Here is a 26,876-nt window from a genome sequence, read left to right on the forward strand (position 1 = left end):
ATCAAAGAAATTGTTCCTGTTATTTCAAAACATTTTCAAATTTCTCATTTACTTGCTGAATGTGTCCGACTTTAACAGCAGAAGATAAAGACAAACAAGAAGCACAAAAAAAGGAAAGTCAATGAGGCATCAAGACCAAACCTAACACAAACCTTGAAACCTCCAAAATTCTGACAAACACAGATCAACAATATTATACAAGTAAACCACTTCTGTCTGACAAAGAGCTGAAAAAAGAGCACAATGTAGCCATAAGTATTAGAATAATTCAACGGAAAACAAAGAAGAAAATAATCAGTACTGTTTGCACCTCTGTCATCCAGTCTATCCAACTCCCTGATTCCCCGGCCCTCAGCTGTGACGGGTTTGATGAAAAACAGTGGCATGCTGCGCTCTGCCGTCACACTGGCTGCAACGCTCTGAATGTTGTTCACGCACCCACTCTTCTCTGAAAAACACAGTACAGCAATGTCAAATAGTTTTACCACAGAAATGTCAAGTATTTTACCAGTTTTTATGCGACAATGAAATCGTCAACCCCCCAAAAAATATTCCGGAAATGTCAGTATTTTACCCGAGTTCATGCAAAAATGAAATCGTTAACCCGAAAGAAAAAAAACTATTGGTTTTGATTGCACCAGACAGTCTTTCATTTAAAAAAAAAAGCTACTGCTATGTTAAAAGAGAGGGAGTCTTATATTGGGTGTCTTAAAAGGGGGGTTCCACTGTATCACCTTCAGGTTCCCGCGCACTGTCTCCCTCGGCACAGCTCTGGTTTGACACCCTTGACGTGGCTCCAGTCTGTGGTACACAAAGGATAGAAATTAACATGTTAACAAACAAAAAAACAAGCATACAAGAAAGAGAGATTTCACGTTCAACAAGTCTACTGAAGCTTTTATGGCTTAGAAACTTTTTTGCTGCAACCATCATGTGTGTGTCTTGCTCTTGGGAGATAACCCTGAAAGCCTGTCCTTAAAACTGGGCGAAGTTGACTACGCGGAGTATACTTCGCAAAGCTGGACGCACGAGGCTTTACCACTTTCTTTCTTTATTTGGTGTTTAACGTCGTTTTCAACCGTTCAAGGTTATATCGCGACGGGGAAAGGGGGGGGGGGGGGGGGGGGATGGGATAGACCCACTTGTTATTGTTAATTGTTTCTTGTTCACAAAAGCACTAATAAAAAAATTGCTCCAGGGGCTTGCAACGTAGTACAATATATGACCTTACTGGGAGAATGCAAGTTTCCAGTACAAAGGACTTAACATTTCTTACATACTGCTTGACTAAAATCTTTACACACATTGACTATATTCTATACAAGAAACACTTAACAAGGGTAAAAGGAGAAACAGAATCCGTTAGTCGCCTCTTACGACATGCTGGAGAGCATCGGGTAAATTCTTCCCCCTAACCCGCGGGGGGTGGCTTTACCACTGAGTTTTTGGTAAAAAGACTTTGCGAAGTCTTCTTTGGGCTCAAGTAAGGACCGCCTTTATGGTAAAACATTTGTAGGCATTCTACCTGAAGACATTGTGTGTTCATGGCGGCCCCGCGTAACAGGTTAAACGGACATTAAAAACAAGAATCAACCATTGGCGTTTTCTTCACATTACTGATTTCTTTCATCACCATCTGATAATTTACAAGGTTTCTGAAAAAGTCCTTCCTCTCACCTGAAAAGATGAAAGCGACCCAATGCCACTGTCGACATCACCGCCACCCTGCTCGTCCATACAGGTATCTGCATCAGTGACCATGAATTATAGTTCAAGTTCAAACTGACAGCACGGTGGAATCTGCTTGGAGGCATGTTACATTGACTTTAGTTTGTCATGGTTGTAGTACCAGTGACCAGTTCATGTTAAAAATGAGGTCTCTGTTAAAGATGAAAGAATCCAATTCATGACGTGATTAAAAAAATATATATATACAGCAGATTGTCTCTAGAAATGCAAACATAAACTGGAATACATTGAAGCAAATACTTTGAAGACGTTACGAACCTCTCCATTGTAATTTATAGGTGAACACTGTTACATCAATAAGAAGCCAAACAAACTGTTGTGTGTGACTCTTGTTACAGAAAACAAAGCTGTATAACCAGAAAATAAAGCTGTACCAATGATTTGGTACATTTGAGGGGTCATTTTGGTACATCAAGGAACTTCGGTGTACTAACCCGAGTGATAAGAGTTCAGCAAAGGTGTCCCACTAACCATATTGTATTCCATGGTACAACTCTTCGATAGTAATCTTTAAAAAAAAAAATTCAAAGAAAATCCCCCGCCCTCACCTTTACTCTCATCCACATCTTTCTCCTCATCTCCCTCCTCCGCACTCTGATGGACGTCAAACGTGGCGTGCGGCGTTTCAGCCGTGAGTGTGGCCGTCGACGAACATGAGGAGATGGAATCCAGGCTGCTGAGACTGCCGCTCGATTGGCTGCCGCTGCTGCTCGAGAGGTTAGAGGCGGAAGGGTGAGAGGGCAACTGGAGGTCGTTGGAAGGCGGCAGCATGACTCCGGGGGTAGTAGTGGTGGTGGTGGTGGTGGTGGTGATGGTGGGAGCTGACTGTGTCAGCGGTTCTGTTTTGACCGGCGGTTGGAAGGTGTCAACAGAGTACCTGAGGTACAAAGAAATTAAAATAAGTAAATCGCTTTAACAGTTCAGTGATCACGTTAGACATTTTTCCTCATGTCAATTCTGGCTCCCACAGAAACATTTCACTCTCTCACATCATCAATCAGCTAAATTATTCCCTCTTAATAACTTGTCAGGCATGGGAATTGAAAAGGCTGAACATTTTTAAGTAATATCAAAGTCGACAGCGCTTCGCGTCTAGCCTTACTAGGGGGTCCAGGGGCATGCTCCCCCGGAAATTTGTTTCTCCAAAGAACCCAAATAGTGCAATTTGGTGTCATCTGAGCTCCAAGTTTGCCATTAAATTCAGTTTTCAGAACCATTTTTGCCACCCCTATTTATTTTTTCGGCGGACACTTTTGCTTTTTCGGCGGAACAAAAAAACATTTCGGCGAAAATTTGCCTTTCGGCGGACAATTCCCATGCCTGCAAGTGTCATTCGTTTTTAAAAAGCAAAGAGGTGTACTACGGCAACAAACAGATACCCCAAAGTCAAACACAGTTTCATAAAATCAAAAAAGGCCTGGAGGAAAAAGCTGACTGAATCTAACTACACCTCTTAAATTCTAATATGTATCGATTGAACATTGGATTTCCCTTCTTTGAGCCATGTGACGTCTGAGTCGAACAAAAACTCATATTTAGGCGGCTAGCCAAGACTACAAAAGAGTGCGTGTTTGTGCGAGAGAAAAAAAATATAATAAAAGGAATTCTAGGAATGAAAGTGATGGATACATAAATGTTATTTGTATTTTTGACCAAATATTTTACACAGATCTCGACAGTCATTGTTCACCTCGAACGCTAGCGCGGTCTCAGGGAACACTGACTGTTTCGATCTGTGTAAAACATCATATGTTGGTTAAAAATACAAATTACGTATAATAAATCATAAACTAACACAGAAAATGAATGTGAAAACAAAACAAGACGCCAGCGTACCTGGCAAAGTTCTCCATGAGCCTGGCGATGTGACTGTACGTGCACTGTGATCGCGGCAGACTGAGGATGAAGGGACAGCCGACAGGTTCCGGGGATGGACTGCACTGAGTGCGGTGAATCTGCCAGTGTGTTCTTTGGCACGACCTGATAACAGAGAAAATTAAGACATTCATGGACAGTTAACACCATTATTCAGTGGCAATCACAGGTTCCGGGGATGGACTGCACTGAGAGCGGTGAATCTGCCAGTGTGCTCTTTGGCACGACCTGATAACAGAGAAAAATAAGACATTCATAGACAGTTAACACCATTATTCAGTGGTAATTAGCACGGATACAGTGGAACCCCCCCCCCCCCCCCCCCTTTAAGACCTCCAGAAATGTACATAAACCAGGGAGGGAGTCTTAATACGGGGGTAAATTTACAGACCTTATGAACAGAAAATCTGAGTTTGTTTGTTTGTTTGCTTAACGCCCAGCCGACCACGAAGGGCCATATCTGGGCGGTGCTGCTTTGACATTTAACGTGCGCCACACACAAGACAGAAGTCGCAGCACAGGCTTCATGTCTCACCCAGTCACATTATTCTGACACCGGACCAACCAGTCCTAGCACTAACCCCATAATGCCAGACGCCAGGCCGCGGAGCAGCCACTAGATTGCCAATTTTAAAGTCTTAGGTATGACCCGGCCGGGGTTCAACCCACGACCTCCCGCTCACTGGGCGGACGCCTTACCACTAGGCCAACCGTGTTGCAGTAGAAAATGTGAGAAAACAAGGTCTAAAAACGGGGGAAGTCCTAACTTGGCGGGTCTTAATAGGGGGGTTCCACTGTAGCGGTCAAATTGCCTACTTGTATGCTGGAATGTCAAGAGTATACTTTGGCATGATTTCAAAACCCTGTGTCGATTAACAATTCACATGCCTCACATTTCTTGGTTAATGAATTTTTTTTTCATTAACTTTCTACTCATTTCTTTTCTTCCTATTTCAGGAGGCACTGATACGGAAAGTTAATGCTGATGAGAATAATAAGGTAATAACAGCTTTATACTCTTTCAGGGTTAAAAACTTCCAAGTTGTCAAGAGATTACAGGGTAAAACAGGGGAAACAAAGCACACACACACACACACACACACACACAAGCACGCAGGCACACAGGCAGGCACACACACACACACACACACACACACACACACACACACACACACACATACACAAGCACGTAGGCAGGCGCACACACACACACACACACACACACACACACACACACACACACACACACGCACACACACACGCACACACACACACACACAGTGAAAGAAGTACTTACTGATCACAGTAGCCTACTTTAAGACACTTGGTGCAGCGTTTGAGTTTGTTGTCGTTCTTACATTCCTTGTGACACGCAGAGCACCTTGTCGGATGTTGTTGAGGGATCAGCGTTCTCTGTTGAATGCAAAAATTCAATGAGATGTGATTAATCTGACTGGTGTGAACAAGCCTGTACATGTGTGTGATTAGCCAGGGCATGCGAAACAAAGACTGTATCATAGGTGTAGAGAAAGATAATTCAAATCTGTGCACATAATTATATGCAAACTGAAATTTTGTTCTTCAATCTAGTTTTAATAAGCACACTTACCATACCTTACAATATGCGTGTAAGGTATGGTACAGTATGTGCAATTAAAGCTCATTTTGCTGGGTTATTAAACTTCACATCGAAAGAGAACCAATGACAAAGTGTTTTTTTCCTCCAGAATTTTCAATTTTGATTTTATTGACCAGATTTTGATATTAGGATGATTTGTTCGTTGTTGTTTTTTAACTTCCTTTCAAGAGATATAACTATCCTCTTGCATAGCCATTTCAGTTGAAGAAAAGTAAGAAAAGTTAAAGAAAACAAAAAAAAACAATCATCCTAATATCAAAATCTGGTCAATAAATCCAAGTTCAAAAATCTGGGGTAAAAATTTAAAACGCAGAAGAAGAAAAATCCAGAAAAGTAATACTAGTTGGCAGCTGTGAAATACATGGAAGAAAATGCAGTCACTTAGCTGCTAGCATAACAAACAAACATGAAGTCACTGACCTGAATCACTTCCACCTCCACCACCTCCTCCCCTGCGGCTTCCTTGGACAACACTTCACTCCTGTGCACATAAAAAACAATGCACTAATTATTGTGTGTTCATGAACAACACTGACATGATACTGAACAGACAAGGATCTGAAATTTCTCATAAACATGAATGCCAGTTTGGATTTTCAGCGGCGTTGAGCTTTTTGAAGGCTTTTCCATGTAGATCTTGGACAAATCCGGCAACATGTCCATTCATTTGTCCAACATATTCTATGCCTGAGAGAAATTTTTAACGTTTCACTTAGGTTGTCATCAAACCTGATGCTTTTGGGGTATATGTACTTTCACCACCTAAACTGAATGGGTGACTGGAATTATGCTTCCACAATTTGTATTTAGTGAATTTAACCTTGTTTCATGAAGCCATGCACAAACTAGTTTTTAGGTCCGCCAACTCATGGATACGAGATCGACCTCTAACAGGCAGCTTATACACAAGCATACTTATTCATTTCACAGCCCTTCAAACGTTCATGCGACGGGCGCTGTGTGGCGGGGTGGTAAGACGTCGGCCTCTTAATCGGAAGGTCGAGGGTTCGAATCCCGGCCGCGACCGCCTGGTGGGTTAAGTGTGGAGATTGTTTCGATCTCTCAGGTCAACTTATGTACAGACCTGCTAGTGGCTTATCCCCCTTCGTGTGTACACGCAAGCACAAGACCAAGTGCGCACGGAAAAGATCCTGTAATCCATGTCCGAGTTTGGTGGGTTATAGAAACACGAAAATACCCAGCATGCTTCCTCCGAAAGTGGCGTATGGCTGCCTTAATGGCGGGGTAAAAACGGTCACACGAGTGAAAGTGGGAATTTCAGCCCACGAACGAAGAAGAAACATCCATGCATAGTCTGCTGCATAACAAGAAAATACTGTGTAAATATACAGGGGAACTCCCCTTTCAAGCCCTCCTGATTTAAAGGTCCTTGTCTACATTTTTATACCGAAATCGCCATTTGACCATTAAAATGCAGAGTCTATTTAAAATGCAGAGTCTATTATCTACAAATATCAACAAAACACCCCCTTTCGATCAGGAAAGACGAAGCCAGTGTAGCCGTTTGAAAATTCATTGTAGTATTCCAGCGTAGTACTCATAGTAGGATATCCTTATTTTGGAAAATGCCAAGCGCAAAACTCCTCTCAAATCCCGTGCATTTCGTGCGTTTAAAAAAAAGCGTGGACAGCGCTCCAGTGTCAAACTGTTGCTGCACTTGTCTGGGCGTGGCTATAAGCATAGTGACATGAATTTGATTGGTCAGTATTTTTAGGCAAAGCACATGTTCTCAGCAAACAGAAAACAAAATATTGGAAGCGTGAGTCACGCTACCCAAAAATAAAATCTTTTTTTACTTATATTTTTTTTGCTATAACTTTTTTCCCCATGGTTCATTCATCATCTGACATAACTTTTTAGCGAAATCTAACCATAAGATTATTGAAAAAAAAGCAAAAATGTAGACGACCACCTTTAAAACTTACCCCCTTTTTAAGACTTTTTTTTTCCGACTTTCTATTCATAACCTCTGCAAATGTACCTCCGTTTTAAGACTCCTCCCCTTTTTCTTCTTCTGCGTTCGTGGGCTGAAACTCCCACGTACACTCGTGTTTTTTGCACGAGTGGAATTTTACGTGTATGACCATGTTTTACCCCGCCATTTAGGCAGCCATACGCCGCTTTCGGCCACTGGGTATTTTCGTGTTTCTATAACCCACCGAACTCTGACATGGATTACAGGATCTTTTTCGTGCGCACTTGGTCTTGTGCTTGCGTGTATACACGGGGGTGTTCGGACACAGAGGATTTTTATTTATTTATTTATTTGGTGTTTAACGTCGTTTTCAACCACGAAGGTTATATCGCGACGAAAGGACACCGAGGAGAGTCTGCACACAAAGTTGACTCTGAGAAATAAATCTCTCGCCGAACGTGGGGACGAACTCACGCTGACAGCGGCCAACTGGATACAAATCCAGCGCGCTACCGACTGAGCTACATCCCCGCCCATCCCCTTTTTCAAATCCGATTTTCTCAGATTTTTGGAGGTCTTAAAAGGGGGTTCCAGTGTACGTTGATATGTGAACTTACACAATGATCACATCGTGGGGCTGCACACCACTCAGATCGCTCCCGCCAATGAAACGCTTGTGAAACAGGCTACGGAACACTTCAAACACGCGCATCTGAAATCACAACACGACTTAACATTAAAAATCAACCAAAAAAATATTACCAAAGTCCCTTGAAAATGCATCGTTAAACCTGAATTGTCTGAAAGAAATATCCAAAGTGAGTAGCAGCCTGAAAATCAGGCTGACCGTTCATGAACACAATTTCTTAACAACTTTAACACGCCAGTTTTTAAAGTCCCCTCACAGGCAAACAAATTGAGTAATTTACTTTGACATGTTCCTGTGACCATGTCCCACCCCTGCGTCACCATAGTGGCTTGTAAAAGACCTGCCATAAGTGCAGGTGGCTGATTACACATAAACTCGCACACACCTGGGTAGCCAGATTCTGATGCTGCTAGCTATCCACTGGGAAGAAGAGACTTCAATTTCCCAGCGATGGGACAATAAAGCAAATTAAAATAAGAAAAGAAAGATTATCTTATACCGTACTTTCCGGGTTACAAGGCGCTACAGCGCATAAGGCGCACCCCCCTCTTTTTAAAAAAAATTGTATTCCAGTCACCCATTGGGCGCAGGGGGCCGATAGGGCGCACCAAAATTAAAAAAGTATACCGGTAACAAACGGTCGAAGAATGAAAATAAGCCGCACATCAAAGGAAGAATACAGAGTGGAAATATGTGTGCTCTGTGTGTGCGGCGAGATCAAAGGCAGGTCAATTGTGATAGCTGGGTTGCCTTGTTTAGACACTGACCTTCTTCCCAGGGGTCAATGACCCAGTTTTTGCTATGAGAGGTGGTTCCCCTGTCATAGATCTGAGAGAGGAAACACTTCCTGTACCGGGGTCAGTGACCGAGTTTAACCTATGGGGCGGTCTCTTTGATGTCTTGAGAGGAAACTTGGCCAGGGTAGTACCTAGTAGCTGAAACATGCATTATCACAAGTTGTTTGACTGGTACTCAGGCGGTCTCTTTGATTTTTTTCGTATTTCATACACGGATTAGGCGCTTCGTTATACAAGACGCAGGGGTCAAACTCGAGGAAAAAAGTCGCGCCTTATGACCCGGAAAGTACGGTAATTATGAGTAAAAATCAATAAAAATGCAGGGACACCAGACAATGCCACGACTCACATTTTTGGGTTGCACACCCGTCTTGCGAGCAAGCAGCTCCTTCAGATGCTGGACAGAGGAATCCTTCACCAACTGTATCATGTACTGAAACATCCCATACAGCAGTATTATAAGATAGCGCAAGCACCAGTGTTGAATATTTATTTGTAAGATATACTGGTTGATAACAACGAGGTGTACACAAAATTAAGAACTGCACAGACACCCAGACACACATATACGAGCACACAAACACAATCTCTCTCTCAACAATGAGAACATTTTCCATATACTCATAGTCACACATATGCAACCAATGCACAAAATGAAAACACAAATACACAAACAAACCCTGACATACACACATCTCTCTCTCTCTCTCTCTCTCTCTCTCTCTCTCTCTCTCTCTCTCTCTCAACTTTGAGAACAGTGTGCCTAGATTGGCAGCCAACATACAAACCCTGACATATACATCTCTCTCTCTCTCTCTCTCTCTCTCTCTCTCTCTCTCTCTCTCTCAACTTTGAGAACAGTGTGCCTAGATTGGCAGCCAACATACAAACCCTGACATATACATATCTCTCTCTCTCTCTCTCTCTCTCTCTCGCTCTCTCTCTCTCTCTCTCAACTTTGAGAACAGTGTGCCTAGATTGGCAGCCAACATACAAACCCTGACATATACATCTCTCTCTCTCTCTCTCTCTCTCTCTCTCTCTCTCTCTCTCTCTCTCTCTCTCTCTCTCTCTCTCTCTCTCAACTTTGAGAACATTGTGCCTAGATTGGCAGCCAACATACAAACCCTGACATACATCTCTCTCTCTCTCTCTCTCTCTCTCTCTCTCTCTCTCTCTCTCTCTCTCTCTCTCTCTCTCTCTCTCTCTCTCTCTCTCTCTCTCTCTCTCTCTCTCTCTCTCTCTCTCTCTCTCTCTCTCTCTCTCTCTCTCTCTCTCTCTCTCTCTCTCTCTCAACTTTGAGAACATGGTGCCTAGATTGGCAGCCAACATAACTACCAATAAAGGTGAGACAACCAGCATGTGACATTTACCTTGACAGGTTTGCGCAGAGGGTCGCGCCACATGAAGGTGAGAGTTATTATCTTCTTCTTCTTTGGGATGGGTACGGACAGGTAGAGGAAGGGATCAAACGTGATGGACACCTGCACACCGGGTAACACACTATGAGAAGCACATTCAGTTCACTGCGTTCGCACACTTCAAAACGATTTCATTTGAGGTTGAGGGATCATTCATCACAGTTTCTTTCAACAGTTTTGTAACCAAAAACAAAGATAAGACTTAAGTTTAAATTTTCAATTTTGGTAAATAAAAAGTCACACAAAAACGAGCAAATGACGTTAACAGCAACAACTCAACATGTGTACTGTTATCCAATACAAGAAACAAAAGCTGTCTGTTTTCACAGAATTTTTGTTATGTTTAGATCAACCTTCCAATTAACTGAACATAGAATTTGAAAATATTATGAATTTTAAATATCAGCCATATTATAAACATTTCTCTGAATGGCTTAAAACAAAAAGCAACGCTCTGATCGTCTGCAGGCTAATTTCTTTCAATGCAAGACAAGTCTGGTGAAAACACAACCCACCTTGTTGCAAACAGGGCACACAAGCTTTGACTTGTACTGCCCTTGGAACAAGTCAACGATGTAAGAGTCGTTCCGCTTCTTGTGCACTTCCCACGCTTCATCCGCCACAACCTGTAACAAACATTCAGCTTGAAACAAAAACTTCATTAATGCTGATATAATACATTTCACGGCAATCATTTCTGCACTCTTCATCAAGAGTGAATGGGAAAGGCCTTTTTCATGTACATACATATCAATGGAAAAGCATTTGCGATGATGACAGGGACTGGTTTCTGATGAAGACAACGAAGGGCTGGTTTCTGACGAAATCACCGGCTAAACGGTTTCTGACAAACCCAGTCTCCACACTGGTTACCCTTGACTGGTTTGTAAAACGGCTGCCATTATGACTAAATGTAATAGGTGTCATTTCCACAGCCGTGGTTCTTGAAAACCAAACACATGTCAATCTCGCTACAGTTGTAACATGCTGAGAAAACACGCAACTATGCCTGCCAAATATTAAATGCCGTAATTGCTTACATGATCAGGTCTTCCCTCATCCTCCACTGCCTGTGTGTAGGGCTTCTCTTTCACTCGATTCAGGTCCTGCAACCAACAACCACACACTTCAGATCAACAATGGCACGCAGTTTTGGCGCTTATGATTGCATTTGACAGTCATCAAGATATTCAATTTTCATTTATCTTTTTGAATGAATTAATTACATAAAGAGCTATAAAATGCTCATGTAGCAAACAAGAAACCTTTATTGCTAATACTTATCCATACAAGACACCCACACACACACACAAATGCTTTCAAATAACCCACAACAACATTTTGTTCACTTCAGCTTGACCCAGCAAGCCGGGAAAGCATAACGTTAAATAATCAAATTCGGTTTTCATTTTCAACATTAAAGGTACTGAACTTGTCAAATCCAGGAGCACGGAGCCCCTGGGGCTTTTAGTCATACCTCAGGCAGCTATCCGTTAGAAGAACTACCAAGTTTCATTGACTTGCACCCAAAGAGTCAAGAACTGCGATTTTTTTACAAATTAATTTCCTACTCGGACCCGGCTGGTCTTGGCCTATTTTTGGATCTAAATTTAGATCAGGTGATCACCACATCATGCACAAAAAGACACGTCACTAGCAAACTATGTCAGACGTCATCATGAGTTTGTGTAAAAAAAAATGGAGGCCGGAATCCCTCAGTTGAATCGAACTCCGACCAAACACCACGTAATAACTAGGTTAATTTATGCACTCGCGTGAACAAGAAACTGTCGAGCTTCACAGATGTCGTCGTTGGGTAGTTTTGGGTTTGTTTTACTACCATAGGAGGATTTTTGAACTGTAAATGCACTCAGCTGCAACAAAAACGCAAAACGAAGGCTGTGAGCTGCACTGTGCCTTTAAACACTAAAGTGTGAGGTGCATTTATGACGAAAAATTAAGCCAAAACTGCCGTTCCCCTTGTACCTAAAGCTTTCAAATCAAACCCACTGGGGCAAAATTCCACGCTTTACATTCAAAAAGCCAGAGCGTGATGCCTCAGAAACTGACCTCATGCAGACCGTCGAGGAGAAAGGCCAGGAACTCCTGAGAGTCGTGCTGCTGGTAACCATGGAACTGGGGCGCCTTGTGGGCCACAAGCTCCTGAACAACAAACAGCACAAACCACAGTCATTTTACCACCATAAAAAAGAATCCAAGTTCACAGCAAAAGTCGCAGGGCTTGAAAACACGAATGCAGGGAAAAAAAAATGTGTAGGCAGCTCGCTTCCCCCAGTGAGAAAGCAGCCCGAATTTAACATTTGTTTCACTCATAAGTTACATTTCAATACGGTCATACAGGAGCCTCCCAACACCATCACAACTTCCACCCCATTGCAAATAGTTATGCTCGTCTTAAGTCACACTTCCACAACACTTTTTCTTGCAAAACTGACGTGTCAGGAGTCAGGAGTTTTAGTAGAACCTGCATGTAGTGTCTCAAGAGCACAATTGAAAATTTTCATCTAAATTTTAATTTGATTATATACTTACCCAACTCACATACAGCAATTTACTCCAGTTTAGTGCTAGGACGCTGAATAGCATCGCCTTGGTAACAAGGGGAGGTCACCCTAAAAAAGAGCTACCTTGACCCCTTAACATGACAAAGTCACGCGTGACTTCCTGACCTTGCCGCCATCTTTGAATCATTCAATCGAAAGCGAACATAGAAAAATTTCCCTCTTTTTTAGGAAAAAAACCCCCATAAAAACCCCAAAAGCGGGGCAGGCGGGCGGGTATCAACTATGTGAGTTGGGTAAGTATATAATCAAATTAAAATTTAGATGAAAATTTTCAATTAAATTACATTCTTATCCCAACTCACATACAGCAGAATGCTAATGAAGGAGGTGGGAAAACAAAATTCCACTTGTCCAGCAGCGACAAAGGCTGGTAGGGAGCTACTGCCACCATGACGAGTGCTGGCCACATCTCGCAGGTAAAAGTTGATGAAAACGCCCTGCGATTTCCAGTAGGCAGCGTCTAAGACCTCTGCCAGCACGCCTGAGCGGAGGACTGCCAGAGAAGTAGCCCAGGCTCTGGCTTCATGAGTTCTTGACAACTTCATAGGAAGGACAGAATGCCCAATCCCAACTTGTCTGTGCCACCACGCATACGCTTGTTTAATAAGCGTAGAGACCCATCTTACCAAAGTGACCCGCGACAAGTCCTTGCTCCTTTCAGTGTCAACTGAGATGAAGAGCAGTTTTTGGTCCCTAGACCTAATGGGCGTGGTACGGGATAAGTAGCTGGTAAGAGTACAAACAGGACAATTGACCATATCAGGTTCACCAGACGCAAGAATCCTACTTAAAGGAGGAATGCGAATAACAGAGGAGGACAGACCTTGTTTTTGGTTTTGGCAAGGAACTCCGGCCGAAATCTTAAAACAAAAGAGCCATAGCTCTCAAAAGAAATATCCTTAGCCAGGCCTGAAAGAGCGTGCACCTCACCGCCTCCACGGGCAGAGGCTAACAAAACGAGGAACAAGGCTTTACGAGTCAAGTTAGCTAAGCTCGCTGAAGCTAAAGGTTCGAAATCCGAAGAGGCTAGAAACTTGAGTACCAAAAAAAAAATAAGTCCCACGCGGGAAGAGGGGACTTAGCCTTCGTAAAACCAATCGCTGCCCCCTCAAGAACACTAGCAATTACACCGCCCAGGTTAATGCTATGCCCTAATTGCTTCAGAGTAGAAGAAATGGCTGAGCGCCTGACTCTCAAAAAAAGAAGGAGCCAAGCCCTGAGCAGCCAAACACGAGAGATGATTTGCTACATGCATAGAGCGAGGTGAAGTAGCAGTAACTCCATTCTCCGAGCACCACTTTGTCCAAGCTGACCAGTGTGACGCATAAACAGTGCTGGTCGATTCCCTGTGGGCCTTTTGGACAAAGCCTAAAGTAGCGTCTGAGAAGCCAGAACGGCGCAGCGACCTAGAAAGAATGGAGGGCCGTCTGCGAGGCGAAGGAGGACGGGGAACCAATGTTGGCTGGGCCACCAAGGGGCCACCAACACCAAGCAAGGCTGTCCCCGCTCCGCCTTCCTGAGAACCTTTCCCAAGAGATGAAAAGGGGGGAAAGCATAGGCTCAGACGCGACCAGTTTACTTCAAGGGCGTCTGTTTCCCTCCCCTCTGGGTCTGGAAAGGGGGAGATAAAGACCTGAAGCCTGCAGGAGAATTTTGTCACAAACAGATCGACTGTAGGCTTGCCGAAATGCCACCCAGACGTTGTAGGACCTGATGAGTCAGAGACTACTCCGTGTGCATCGTACAGTACGGGCGACTGAAGTAGTCCGCAAGAACGTTGAGTATGCCTGGGACGTACTTCGCTGACAACAGAATAAGGTGCTGGCTGCCCCAGGCAAGAATCTGACCTGACCTGACAGAAGAGCGAGAGACAAAGTGCCTCCCTGTTTGTTGAAATAGGCCGCCATGGTCGTGTTGTCTGTGCGAACCCCAATTTATTCGTTCCTGACCATAGACAGAAACGATTGGAGTCCCAGGAAAACAGCCTCTAACTCTAGGGCATTAATGTGCCCCCCACTCTGCGTCCCGTTCCACAGACCTGACGCAGTGTGAACAGAAAGATAGGCACCCCAGCCCTCCATAGACGCGTCTGTGAACAGAAACTCGTCCGGGGGGGGGGGCAAACGAAATTGGCACTCCCTGTGAAATCCCAGGGAGCAGCCACTGCCTCGTTGTGTGCCGACACCAGCTTTCAAGAGAGACTACTGTCTCCCAGCCCTGAAGAGAAGGCTTCCACAGCGAACTCAGGGCAGCCTGAAATGGCCGCCTGTGGACTCTGCCTAAGGGCACAAGAGTGGCCATCGATTCCATTTGGCCAAAAAGAGAGGTCAGAACACGAACAGCCGCTCTCTTTATCAAGGACAGAGTACGAAACAGACTTTGCACCCTGTCCACCCTTCTCTGTGAAGGGCGTACCCGCCAAACGACGGTGTATGTCTTTGCGAGTGGAAGAAAAACAACCCCAATGCTAAAAACGTCTGTGCCAAACCTAGGCTTAGCCACATGATGGTGATTAGTTCTTTCCGTAACCTCTTAGAAAGAAAAGCTGAAACTAAGGAATTCCTGCGAGTCCTTTGTGCTGCGCAGCGAAAGTCGCTGACAGAAGCCACTGCCTCAAGAGGTAGGCTTAGCCGGAAAAGTTCCGACTGAGAGGTTACGAGCAATGGCTCAGTGAGCCTAAAAATTTAGTCAGAATGTGAGCCCATAATTTGGACATGTTCTGGCGACTTGTCAGAAACCAAAGCTTATGACCCTGATGAGAAAGCGCAATTCTGTAAGCCGTAAAAGCTGAGAAAGTTTTAACAGCTTGCCTTGTTTTTCACCACAGAGGCAAAAAACAAAAATTGAGGCCTCAGCAACTTCACCCTAGAAGGTGAAAAATAAGAGGTATGCCGCACCAAAGATGGGCGTACATACCGCGAAGCTGCCTAAGGCAGAGGGTTTAACCCAATGTGTGTTTGCTTAGCTCCGCATCTTGCCTAAATAAAGGCCAAATGTGGCCAGCCGACGCAGATCACAGCTTCTCCCAGAAGATGGACCACAAAAAGCAAAGAGCGGAGTAGATCCGCCTCTTGTTTGCAACCTGAGCCAAGCAATGTGCCAAGAAAAGCGCTGGGAGGCTCCGCTGTTCAAAAGACTTTAGCCAAAGCAGCTAGAAGCGACATGACATCCTTCTCCCGTGCGTCACGACGAAACTCGAAGTTAACAAGAGCAGAGAAGATAGAGCTCTATAAAAAAAAATCTTGCAAAGTTTCCTAAACAGAGGATAACTTGAAAAGATCATGTGCTTATTCCCCCAGAGACAAGAAAGAGGACTCAGTATAACATACTGTTCTACTGTAGCCGTCTTCCCTACCAGAATAGTGACAACTTTCTCTACCGCATCGTCACGAAACCTGAATGGGTCTAATGACGACGCGATCAATCTCGCCAGAGATCTCTGCAAAGTCTCAGAGAGAGACGATAACTCAAGCAAACGTAAGCCAGTTACTCCAAAGACAAAAGAGAATTCTCCGAAAACGGGACTACTCTGTCTCTGCTGTATCATCTTGCCTAAGGACTGCAAGTTCCGGAAAAGTGGAACGAGGCAAGGCAAACGAGCCAATCAAATTGACTGAAATATGCAGCAGTGTAAACCTCTTAGCCAAACCAGCAGGCAAAGCTGAGGCTAAAAACAAAGAAGCACGGTAAGGCTGCGCTGAATCAGGAGCCAGACCTTGTGCTGTTAACCACGGTACAGCGTGAAACGCACCGCCATACTGCCCAGTAGTCAGTAGCATAGACAGCTCAAACGCTACCAACGGGAATTTCCGAAAACGGGAATTTCCGAAAACGGAACTGCTGTTTCCAGTCCTTCGCAGAACGGGAATCCCCCAAAGCGGAAGGAGGTTGGGCAACAAACCTACAAGTGTTGCCGCACACTCCTCGAACTACCGCGAAGTAACTTCCGCCGCCAAAGCCAGTGCTAGCGGAAGCTCAACCAGTACACGGAAGTTGGCATCTTCGTCAACCTGAACAGAAGCACCAAAATCCGACTCATAATCCCGCACATCCGTGCAACAAGGCAACGAACTTCCGCCCTGACTACAATAGTCAGGCGAAGCGTCACCCAGAAGAGACGACACACGAGGGATGCGATACCCAAGCAGTGTGTCCCTAGGGACTGCTTTCCTGCCCAGAGGGCGGAAGCGGGGAATGTCACCCCCTCCTCAAAATACCGTGAAGCCACTTCCTCCGCTAAAGCCAGAGCTTGCGGAAGCTTAGTCGGTATGCGGAAGTTGACATCTTCGTCACCCTGGACGGAAGTGCCAAAATCCGACTCATAGTCCCTCACTTCCGTGAAGTCAGGCAAGACACTTCCGCCGTGACTACCATAGTCCGACGAAGTGTCGCCCGGAAGAGACGCCCACGAGGGATTTTATACCCAAGCGGTACGTCCCTAGGGACTGCTTCCTGCCTGAAAGGCGGAAGCGGGGAAAGCTGTGAAAGCTGTGCTGCCGCACCAACCGCTCCTCTAGGGAGTGTCGGAGGACGCACTTCCCCTGTTCGGTCGGTCTGACCGAACGCGTGTCTGGGCTTTTCCCTCGATCTAGACGTTCACTCAATCGGAACGACGTAGACCTAGGGCCTAAGCTTTCGCGCACACGAACCGGTGTGGCTACTCTCTCCAAACACGCACTTCGTTTTGGCCGGAGAACCCGGTTACTGGCGAAGTATAAATACCTTGATCGTCGTCAGTCCAAGAGGCCTGGGAACGCAGTAGGGAAACACCACGGCTGCCCTCAAACGAGGCGTGAACGTCGGCGGACGTAAAAGTGGAGGAAGGCGGACACACACCCTGGCAAGGGAACGCACACCTCCCACACCGGAAGGCAAAGACACATCTCAGCCTTGGTAGACGAAAACTCGGCTGAAAGAGAGGATATCTAAGCACTCAAGGAGTGCAAAATAGCATAAACATCCTGCTTCTCGCTAACAGGGCCTGAACCGGACAAGACCGGTGAAGCAGCTGAAGGCAAACTAGGCATAGCCGGAGAATAAGGTAAGTCTATCGCACATCAAACGAGGATTTAGACAAGGATCTGTGACTTTAATCAAAGCTTAACATGCCGAACTCTACGACTTACGAGAAGGCTTCTTTGTGGGAGAAGGCTCGGCCACCGACTTAGCATTTTTATTCTTTCCTTATCCGACATGGCGAACGGAAAAAATGTAAACAAAGCTAAGTATTCGACCAAACCTAAGTCACAAAACGATAACAAACGACAAAAAAGCTCACCCAAACACACAGTAGGAGCAGAGGGACCGTGTGCAAGTACCAAGGCAGGGTCTGACAAAGGCAGAAGTCAGACAAACCGGCTGAAAGCCGGAGCAAAATCAAAACACGTCTGTAGACACAGATCGCTGGAGAGTGAATGATTCAAAGATGGCGGCAAGGTCAGGAAGTCACGCGTGACTTTGTCATGTTAAGGGGTCAAGGTAGCTCTTTTTTAGGGTGACCTCCCCTTGTTACCAAGGCGATGCTATTCAGCGTCCTAGCACTAAACTGGAGTAAATTGCTGTATGTGAGTTGGGATAAGAATGTAATTTAATCCCCCTTAAAGACCTACCTCCATTTTAAGACCTAATCTTTGAAGTTAGATATATATTTGGAGGTCTTAAAAAGGGGGGGGGGGGTTGTTCCACTATATAACCACGTTCTCAATGTATGGACTCTACTTTGATTTTAAACAACTTCTCACCTTGAGTTTGCTGGGGGCACAGGAATGGCGGGTACCTCTCCACAGCATCCTGAGCAGAACGCCAAACGACACGGCCAGTTGACCCCCTGACCCCAGCACGTTGTCTCGGTTAATCTCATTCTGAAAAGACGCCCCTGTTGGAAAACAAAAACAAACAAAACGTCAACACTGGTTGCAACTTTCAGATTGATAGTATTGATATTGTGAGTGTGCGGAGGGGGCAGGGGGGGATAAGGGGGAGGGGAGAGAGGGTGGAGAGGAGAGAGAGAGGGGGGGGGGGGAGGGGCTGGAGGGGAAGGGAAAGAGAGGTTGGATTCCAGAAAATAAGAATAAGACGATAAACATATCTCCCATATCCAAGGAAGGTTAGAGAGAGGAGAAGTAAGGAGACAAGAGTGCAGGAAAACGAAAGAGACTGACCGAGGAAGAAGTCCCTGATCTCGCGCGTGTTGGAGAGCACCTGGATGACGCTGTTCATGAAGCAGGTGTTGCCCAGGTTGTCCAGGCCGGTGAAACCAGGTCGCACCACCGGCACGTCTGTTTGCTGTTTGTTCAGAGGCTGCACCTTGGCTGTGGGTTTCTGAACAACACAACACAGTACATACAGTTAGGTCAAGGCATGGCCGGTGAAACCAGGTTGCAACACAGGTACGTCCGTCTGCTGTTTGAATGTATTATGTATTGAATGAACTCAAACCAAGATATATTCCTGTGTACTGCACTTGGTTGTAATAAAATCTTTTGTCATCATTTTCACGAGTTTTCATTCACAAGCACCTGGGAAATAAATCTCATGTAAAGCGACAAAGCCTAAAGCCAAATAAAAACTTCCAGGGACGCAAGACTGACCTGAGTTTTTGAAGTACTTGCGCCAAGCTGAGAAGACGATGACATGTCGTTGGATTCGGAGTCGCGACGGTTGACGTCAACCTGCGACATCTCGTCAAAAGCAACGGCACTGGTACTGCTGTCCGAGGACGCTGCCGCCGCTCCTGCTCCACTGGATGCTGGTATCCATGACGACGATTTAGGTGGTGCTGCTTCTGAGATGAAAGTTTCATTTTTGTAATCAGGTAAATAATGAAAACGAAGCGAGAAACCAACTTTTTGGGGTGTTCCTTTGTGTACTTTCGTGCTTTCTTCTTTTTTTTTGGGGGGGGGTATTTCCTTTGGCTTGTGCCAATACGCTGGAAACGCCTATTGTGTAGATCGTTCTCATTTTAACCTGAAACATCGGGGTTGCACCTTTTTCAATACAGTGGAACCCCCTTTTAAGACCCCCCCAATTGAAAACTCTCTCCCCTTTCAGACCTGGGTTTTGTCAGATTTTCTGTTTATAACCTCTGTAAATTGACCCCCACTTTAAGACTCCCTCCTTTTTAAGATCTGATTTTCAAAGATTTTTTGAGGTCTCAGAAGGAAGGTAGAGCGTCTTGTACTGTAAAAAAAAATAATACGGTAAACGAGGTGGACCATTACCTTTCTTGGTCAAAGCCTCCAGCCCCGCCCAGCGAACAGTGGAAGCTTTTTCGAGCGTCAGTTCGATGAACGATGTTGTGGTTTTGTATTTGCACAATGCTGGGTTGAGGAAGTTCCTATGAACACAGAAAACAATGGTTTCATGAGCAGGGGTGCTGTAAAGGCTGCCCTTCATTGAGCCAAAACTAGTCTTTGCAGACACTTCGCAACATTTTGTTACCGAAAATTCAGTGCCAAAGCTTCGTGCAGCCGGCATTGTGAAGTAGACTTTGCAAAAATAAAATCAGGCTCTAAAAACCAGTCTGCTAGCCAGTGATCACTGAAAAATCTTTCAGACAACCTGAAAACCTCAGCTTGTTTGTCTAAAAGATGACCCATTGTTTGCCATACTGAGACCATACTTTTTTCTCAAGCACTATACGTGAAAAACGCATTACTACTTTTGTTCTTTGAGTAGAAGCTGAGTTAGGGCTTTTTCTGTGCTTCTTTTAAGTTCCCCTATAACGATGCTAGTCTCTTGCCGACAGACTCGTAAAAATTCCGACAGACTAATGAAATTTGCTCAATTGCTGTGATACACGCTCAGTAGACATGTCAGAACTTCTTGCTTCCAGCACCTCTGCATAAGCATTTTAGTTTACAGTCTGCTGAAAGTCTCATCCCAAAAAAAACAATACAAAAGCTAATAATTCTCATCTAGAGAGAACTGAAAAAAAGAATTGTTTATGCTTACTTGGTGTTGACTTTCCAGCAAAACACATTGTCCTCGGATGTGCCTTCATGAAGCTGAAGAAACTTGGCGTCACTGAAATTGAAAAAACCCATACAGTTTGTTGTGAAAACGACAAGCATGCGCCAAACATTCTTTCAATTCTGTAACAATTCGGTTTTGCGTGAATGGCCTCTTTATGTGTGTCTATCCTTGTTAGATATACTCAGAAACTAGTTCTTAATAAATCCTACTTGCTCTTTTCAAGTATTCATGTTCCCCTCCCTTTCTTTCCTTTCATTTACTCCATTGTCCCAATGCTGGAAAATTCAGGTCACTTCCTCCCAGTGGAAAGCTAGCAGCAACAAAGTCGCGCTACCCAGGTGTGTGCGTGTTTAGGTGTATTCAGCCACCTGCACTTCTGGCACAATGTCAGAGGTGCCACTGTTGCGACACAGGGGTGGGACATGGATACTGTCTCTGAGCCTGCACAAAAGGTTGACCAGTGTCTGTCCCTCCCGGGATTCGAAACTGTGACCTGAAGCCCGCTACTAACTACAGCCGAACCAAGCCAAACTAGGTCGGCGAACGTTTGGAGAATGTTACACCGTGCCTGGTTCGGTGTACTAACTAGCGGCGAAATGTATTAGCGATACCGGTCATATGATCAAGAAATATCATGTGAGAAGACTCGTGATTGGTTGACAGCGTTATAGCCGTCAGTATTGTCACTCTTCAAGGATGAAGATACAAAAATATTCCACCAATGAAAAGTCAGTTCGCCGATGACGCGCCGAATGTTTGCAGGATTGTATCGGCGAAGGTTACAGCTGCAACCCAAAAATAGGGGAATCCCCTGATTTGATGACGTTGCAGAACGTTCGCTGAACTAGTTGGGCGTGGTTCGGCTGTAGTTAGTAGCGGGCTTGAGGACCACAAGTCCAGAGCTCTACCAACTCAGCTACCCAGCTACTTTCTACAATGCCACAGGCCTGCTTTCGACATACCAACCTCACAACATGTAGTTCTTGCAGCAAGAAAGAAGTGCTGCTACAATACTCGCATTCCCAGTTGAACTTCCGAACCAACCTATGTGTAAAGAAATCTACAAATATTTCTTCACAAAGTGTCTGTTCCTGCGCACCATACTTCATTCCACAAATATAAAATTTCAAAAGTAAATTTTCATTTAATTAATATACTTACCAACTCACATAGATAGCAATAACTTCGTTTGGTTGCTAAGACATTGAAGCACTCTTACATGGTAACATGGGGAGATAACTCTAAAACAAAAACCACCTGCCATATAAGGCATGATCCGTGGTAGTTATCTCCCCTACCGGTGCCCGCGCATGCGCAGGCCGTATACCGGTAATACTCATTCCGTTCTGAAACCCATATCCCTTTATACAAATTGCGGGGATGGCTGGGAGGGAATTCGATATGTGAGTTGGTAAGTATATTAATTAAATGAAAATTTACTTTTGAAATTTTATATTAAATTACATATTCTTACGCAACTCACATAGATAGCAGATTGCTAATCTAGGTGGTGGGTAAATTTACTCACAATTAACATCTTGCCAGTATCTGGCCTGCCGCTAAAATAGCTAGCAGACCGAAAGTTCTGTACTTCCAGGAACCAGATACGTCCCGTAGGAAAACATAAACAAAGGCATCTTCTGATGTCTAGCAGATGTGTACTAAAATAGCGGGAACTTAAAATATCCCGCAGATAGAAACTCATGACTACGTTCTTGCACGTTCAATGAGCTGCATTCAAGACTTATGTAAGTCTCTAAGCCTTGAGAACAGATAAAGAAGAGGCTCACACTCTGACTTCTAGAGTCCGAGCTGCCTGAAGAGGGAGGACTGACTGCCCCCCCTCCCCTTTTCTTGCCACCACTGTAGGCATGCCTAATCAATGTGGCAGATCATCTAACTAAGGTTGACTTCACTAAGTCATTGCCTCTACAAGAGTTGATGAAAATAAACAAAAGCCTTTGTTCTGATGAACTAAACCGATCAGTGCGAGTTAGAAATATATTTAAAACTCGAAATGTTCAATAGGCTAATATGGCTCTAACAGAGCCAAACTATTGCACGTGGATTGAATTGTATTATCAAAGCTGGTTCCTCAGGTTTCTGATTATTTGCCAGAAATTTGAATCAAACCTAAGCGCTATAGATCAGTCTTTCTCCAAAGAGATGACTATAGCAAAACCAGATAGAAAATGCACCTATACTCCCGCTTCTCTCAGAAGCTACTAGAGTAAGTATGACTGCTTCTCGTGTTTAGATTAAAAAGGCTAATTTTGTCAAGGATTAAACAATCCGATCTCAAAAGCTCGAAAACTAGGAGCAAATCCCAAGTCGGGACTGGAGATTTGTTTCCAGCCAACCAAAGGGAGGCTCCTTTAATCACGATGGCTATAACGAGCCCAAGTGAAAATTTTTTTGCAACCTAGCTGTATCAGTGCAACTGATATCGCGTAACGTCTTAAAACAGAGACGTGGGGAAAATTCAGAAAGCCAGAATAAGTGGTTCGCCACCTGCAATGAACGGAGAGAAATGGAGTTCTTTCCGTTAATAATACGCCATTTGTTCCAAGCCAGTCAATGTGACATGGAAACTAAGCCGCTGAACCCTTATGGGATCTCTAGACCAAATCCAGAGTTGAGGCAGAAGCCCCTGAGCGTCTCAATGATTCCCGTACGGTAGACACCCGTGTGGATCGAGTGTAAAAAACAGCGCCCTCTTGCCAGCTTTAAGGGCCTTAAGGGCTGGCAACCAATGAAAAATGGGCCCATAATGTGCGACCGACAGGCCGCTCCGAGTAAAATCGAGAGTATATCCGGGAACGGTGAGACGAACATTTAGCAGAAGGAGATAGTACCGAGAGGCAAAAAACTTCTATCAGCGGCTTCTACAAATTCACCAGGAGTAGAAGCGCGTAAAGAGATAGAGCCCAGTCCGTGTGGACATACTTGTTCGACTGACTTTGAGAGTCTGCCAAGACAAAAACCTCTCAGAAAGGTACTTCGCTGCTAATAAGATCTCGTGGTGGTAACACCACATCAAAATCTCGCATGCTCGATGTGGCAGCGATGGGAAGCGAGATGCCCCTCCCCCCTTTTGCTTATTAAGATAAAAAAGGCCACTGAGGTGTTGCCTGATTGAATTAACGCATGTTCTCCCCTGACAAGGGGAAACAATTCCACAAGAAACAGAAGAACTGCTTCGCTGATGGAGAGAGAATCAATGGAAAAGCCTTGCATGAGCAATGGTGTGAGAATCCAATGATTGGTTGTGTCTGAGAACCAGTCGAGAAAAGACACTAACATGATCCAGCTCTTTGTTTGATTGCTTAGAATCAACATAAAAAGTAGCCACTTACGATCTATTTTGTGTACCAAAGGAGGGAGTAAACATCGGCACGATCTTTGCAAGTGACCCAAGAAAGGACCTAATCCCCTTCCAGCCGCTGTGGTAGAACACAAAGGCTGAAAGCAGAGTGATGACAAGCACTAAGACTCCAGTTGACAGAACTGTCAATAGTAAGAATAACAACATGCTATTGTTTGCCCACTGAACCCGACGCTAAATTGCGGTGGGTATTTGGCAAAGCGCCATGCCGGGAAGAAGATAAACAAACCCGACCTCTGAATCGCCCGGAGGGGATAAAGTGATGGGTATTTGGCAAAACGCCATGCTGAGAAGGTAAAGGGCAAAGCTGAGAACAGCCAGATTAGTGCTCTTATAGATAAGAAAAGCCAGGCCTGCCGTGGGCTTTTATTTTGCTGTGAGTTCTCTTTGTTAGAGAAGAGTCTGCGTGCACAGAAGAGGATTCGAAGAGAACCCTCAAGCAAGGAAGAGAATAACGTCTCACCAACAGAACAATACTGTCGGCCTAGGACTTCTTTCCGGTAAACAGCAAAGTTAAATCCTTTGTAAATGTGTCCCAACAGACACAAAGGCATCCCGTGAGTACGTAACCGCACAAGGGAAAGAACAAATCAAAGACTTGTTCAAAGACGATAATAGAAAGAAGTGCGGCCACAATCTTTCACAGCCAGGAGATCATGATCTTGAAAAAAGACAGTTTCTCCTTGCTATGAACATAAAGATGAATGATCGTCAAGCCCGGTGTAGCCGGGAGCGGTTCCGTATTAAGAAGAAAAGAATACGCTAAGTTCTTAGGCTTGGTGTAACCGAGGCCTACAGATAGCGCTCAGCGAGTGATGCGTTACTTGCGCGGGTGACGCAAGCGAAAACAACGCCGCCTCGCTGCCCACAAGGAAGTGGAGGCAAAGGAGAATCATTTGAAAAAACTTCCACAAGTTCAAATGCCCCCGAGGGAGGATCTAAGAACTTAAAGTTCGAAAATTTCCTGAAATAAGGCTCAAATCAGCTGAATGTGACGCAAGCCACAGCAAACCTGAAGCAGGAGCCTTCCCCATATGATGCCGTAAAAGGCAGAAGTGGGGCAAAACATCGTGTGAGAAAACTTTTATAAGTTGAAAAAGCCACGAAAGACTCTAAAACTTAAAGTTCGCAGATTGTTTCTGAGAAGGAGCAAAATCAGCTAAAGCTGATGGTGAAGTAACGCAGATGACTATGCTACTGCTAACCCCTCAGGGAAACAGTGCATATTAATCTCTGCTGCTAGTGCCAAAACGATGGCAGCTTCCTGTTCAGTAATATCCCAACGATCGTTGAAAAGATGAGAACCGAAAACCAATCCCGACAAGGCAACATTTGCCGAAACCGGAAAGGTTGGGGAAAACAAATTTCCGGAAGCCAGAACTCCGCGAACGGATGGACCATCCACCTGCCTTGTGCCAGCCACAAAGCTGGGAGAGGAAGCGGATGCAGCCCATGGAAAGGCAGAGGAAGCCGCAAAAGCGGAACCGGAAGCCAAAGACTGATGATTGCCGACTGCCAACACCAAAGTGTTAACGGCGGAAGGCAAAACCATCCTGCTACCAGAAGCGATAGCCGCCGAAGCCATCTTGGCTAATGGCAAGGCAAAGGAAGACAACGAAGGTCTGCCAGTGCTAGCTAGACGAAGCTTCCGGTTGGTGGTCACAGAATGATGAGCCACACGACCAGGAGCAGCAAGCCAGGGCTGAGCCTCTTGCAGGAGCGTCCCCATGAGCCGATAGCAGCGGAAGAGGAACATCGCTCAGATAAACTTTAGCAAGTTGATAAGCCACATCAGGTGACTCTAAAAACTTGAAGTTCTCAGCCCGTTTCTGATAAGAAACGAAATCAGCAAAAGCTGATGGAGGAGGAGCAGCGGAAGTGGTTGCCGCAAACACCCCTTCCGTGAAGCGGTGTGCAGTAACATCTGCTGCCAAAGCCAACAAAGGATGTAGCTTAGCCGGAAGTCGGCGAGAAGCTTCCTCATCTGCATCTGATGCTTCTTCCTCCATATGCTGTTCATCCCCCAACAGAAGCATCATAACGATCATCTGAGGGATGCCCAGCGGAACCGGCATCCGGTAAGGCAACTTGCGCCGAAACCGGAAACGGTTGTGGAACAATTTTTTTTTTTTTTTTTTTTTTTTTGAAACCGGAAATCCGTGGATGTGACCACCATCCGCTGCCCAATGCCAGCTGAAAGGCTGGGAAAGGAAGCGGATGTAGCCTGAGAAAGGCTAGCGGAAGCCGCAACAGCGGAACCGGAAGCCACAGGCTGATGAATGACTTCCGCCAACAGCGAAGCTGCTAACAGCGGAAGTCAAACCTCTCCTGCCACCGGAAGCCGCCCCAACGCCAACGGAGGGAGCGGAACCAGCAGAGGACTGAATGACTTCCGCCAACAGCGAAGCTGCTAACAGCGGAAGTCAAACCTCTCCTGCCACCGGAAGCCGCCCCGACGCCAACGGAGGGAGCGGAACCAGCAGAGGACTGTATAGCATGAGCATCGACCAGCCCCAATAAATTGGAACCGGAAGATCCTGTAACCTGTCTGCCAGCAGCCGCCCCGACTGGAATTGCGGGGGCGGAACCAGCAGACACATGCCCTTCACATCCCATGCCCAGGACCGTGAAAACGGAGCCAGGTTGGTCTGTGGAAAAACCCTTACGGTCAGTGTGCAATTCCGCCGAAACGGAAACTGACGTCAAAGGTTTGCGTACTTCGCCAAGAACACCCAAAGGTGCTGATGTCCCAGACTCAGACAAAAACTTGTCTAAAAATGAGTCCGACATATCCAACACCGTCGTTGGATCTGCGACCACGCCAGCGGACGTGACCGTCGCAGTCGGTTCGAAACGAACCCGCACA

At 45.2% G+C, this 26,876-nt stretch overlaps 1 protein-coding gene and 1 long non-coding RNA gene across 3 annotated transcripts in view; one reads left to right on the forward strand and one right to left on the reverse strand.

Moving 5' to 3' along the window:
• LOC138964660 (uncharacterized) overlaps positions 1 to 26,876 on the forward strand; it is a 464,957-nt gene that overhangs the window by 201,425 nt on the left and 236,656 nt on the right. The window lies entirely within an intron of this gene.
• The window catches only part of LOC138964654 (ubiquitin carboxyl-terminal hydrolase 19-like), a 59,399-nt gene that overhangs the window by 21,184 nt on the left and 11,339 nt on the right, over positions 1 to 26,876 (reverse strand). For both annotated transcript variants that reach the window (XR_011455171.1, XM_070336663.1), the window contains exons 7-24: positions 20,605 to 20,676; positions 19,872 to 19,987; positions 19,242 to 19,435; positions 18,813 to 18,972; positions 18,393 to 18,526; positions 12,137 to 12,229; positions 11,107 to 11,172; positions 10,582 to 10,692; positions 10,019 to 10,129; positions 8,995 to 9,078; positions 7,817 to 7,911; positions 5,684 to 5,744; positions 4,922 to 5,037; positions 3,586 to 3,729; positions 2,298 to 2,626; positions 1,678 to 1,745; positions 735 to 801; positions 311 to 448 (exon numbers count right to left, since the gene is read on the reverse strand). Coding sequence is in view for 1 of the 2 variants with exons in the window: in XM_070336663.1 (XP_070192764.1) it covers positions 311 to 448; positions 735 to 801; positions 1,678 to 1,745; positions 2,298 to 2,626; positions 3,586 to 3,729; positions 4,922 to 5,037; positions 5,684 to 5,744; positions 7,817 to 7,911; positions 8,995 to 9,078; positions 10,019 to 10,129; positions 10,582 to 10,692; positions 11,107 to 11,172; positions 12,137 to 12,229; positions 18,393 to 18,526; positions 18,813 to 18,972; positions 19,242 to 19,435; positions 19,872 to 19,987; positions 20,605 to 20,676 (2,159 nt within the window). In the remaining variant the exon portion in view is untranslated. The remainder of the gene's footprint in view (positions 1 to 310; positions 449 to 734; positions 802 to 1,677; positions 1,746 to 2,297; positions 2,627 to 3,585; positions 3,730 to 4,921; positions 5,038 to 5,683; positions 5,745 to 7,816; positions 7,912 to 8,994; positions 9,079 to 10,018; positions 10,130 to 10,581; positions 10,693 to 11,106; positions 11,173 to 12,136; positions 12,230 to 18,392; positions 18,527 to 18,812; positions 18,973 to 19,241; positions 19,436 to 19,871; positions 19,988 to 20,604; positions 20,677 to 26,876) is intronic.

The sequence above is a fragment of the Littorina saxatilis genome, linkage group LG4 (genome assembly GCF_037325665.1).
Source record: "Littorina saxatilis isolate snail1 linkage group LG4, US_GU_Lsax_2.0, whole genome shotgun sequence".
In the NCBI taxonomy this organism is placed as follows: domain Eukaryota; kingdom Metazoa; phylum Mollusca; class Gastropoda; order Littorinimorpha; family Littorinidae; genus Littorina; species Littorina saxatilis.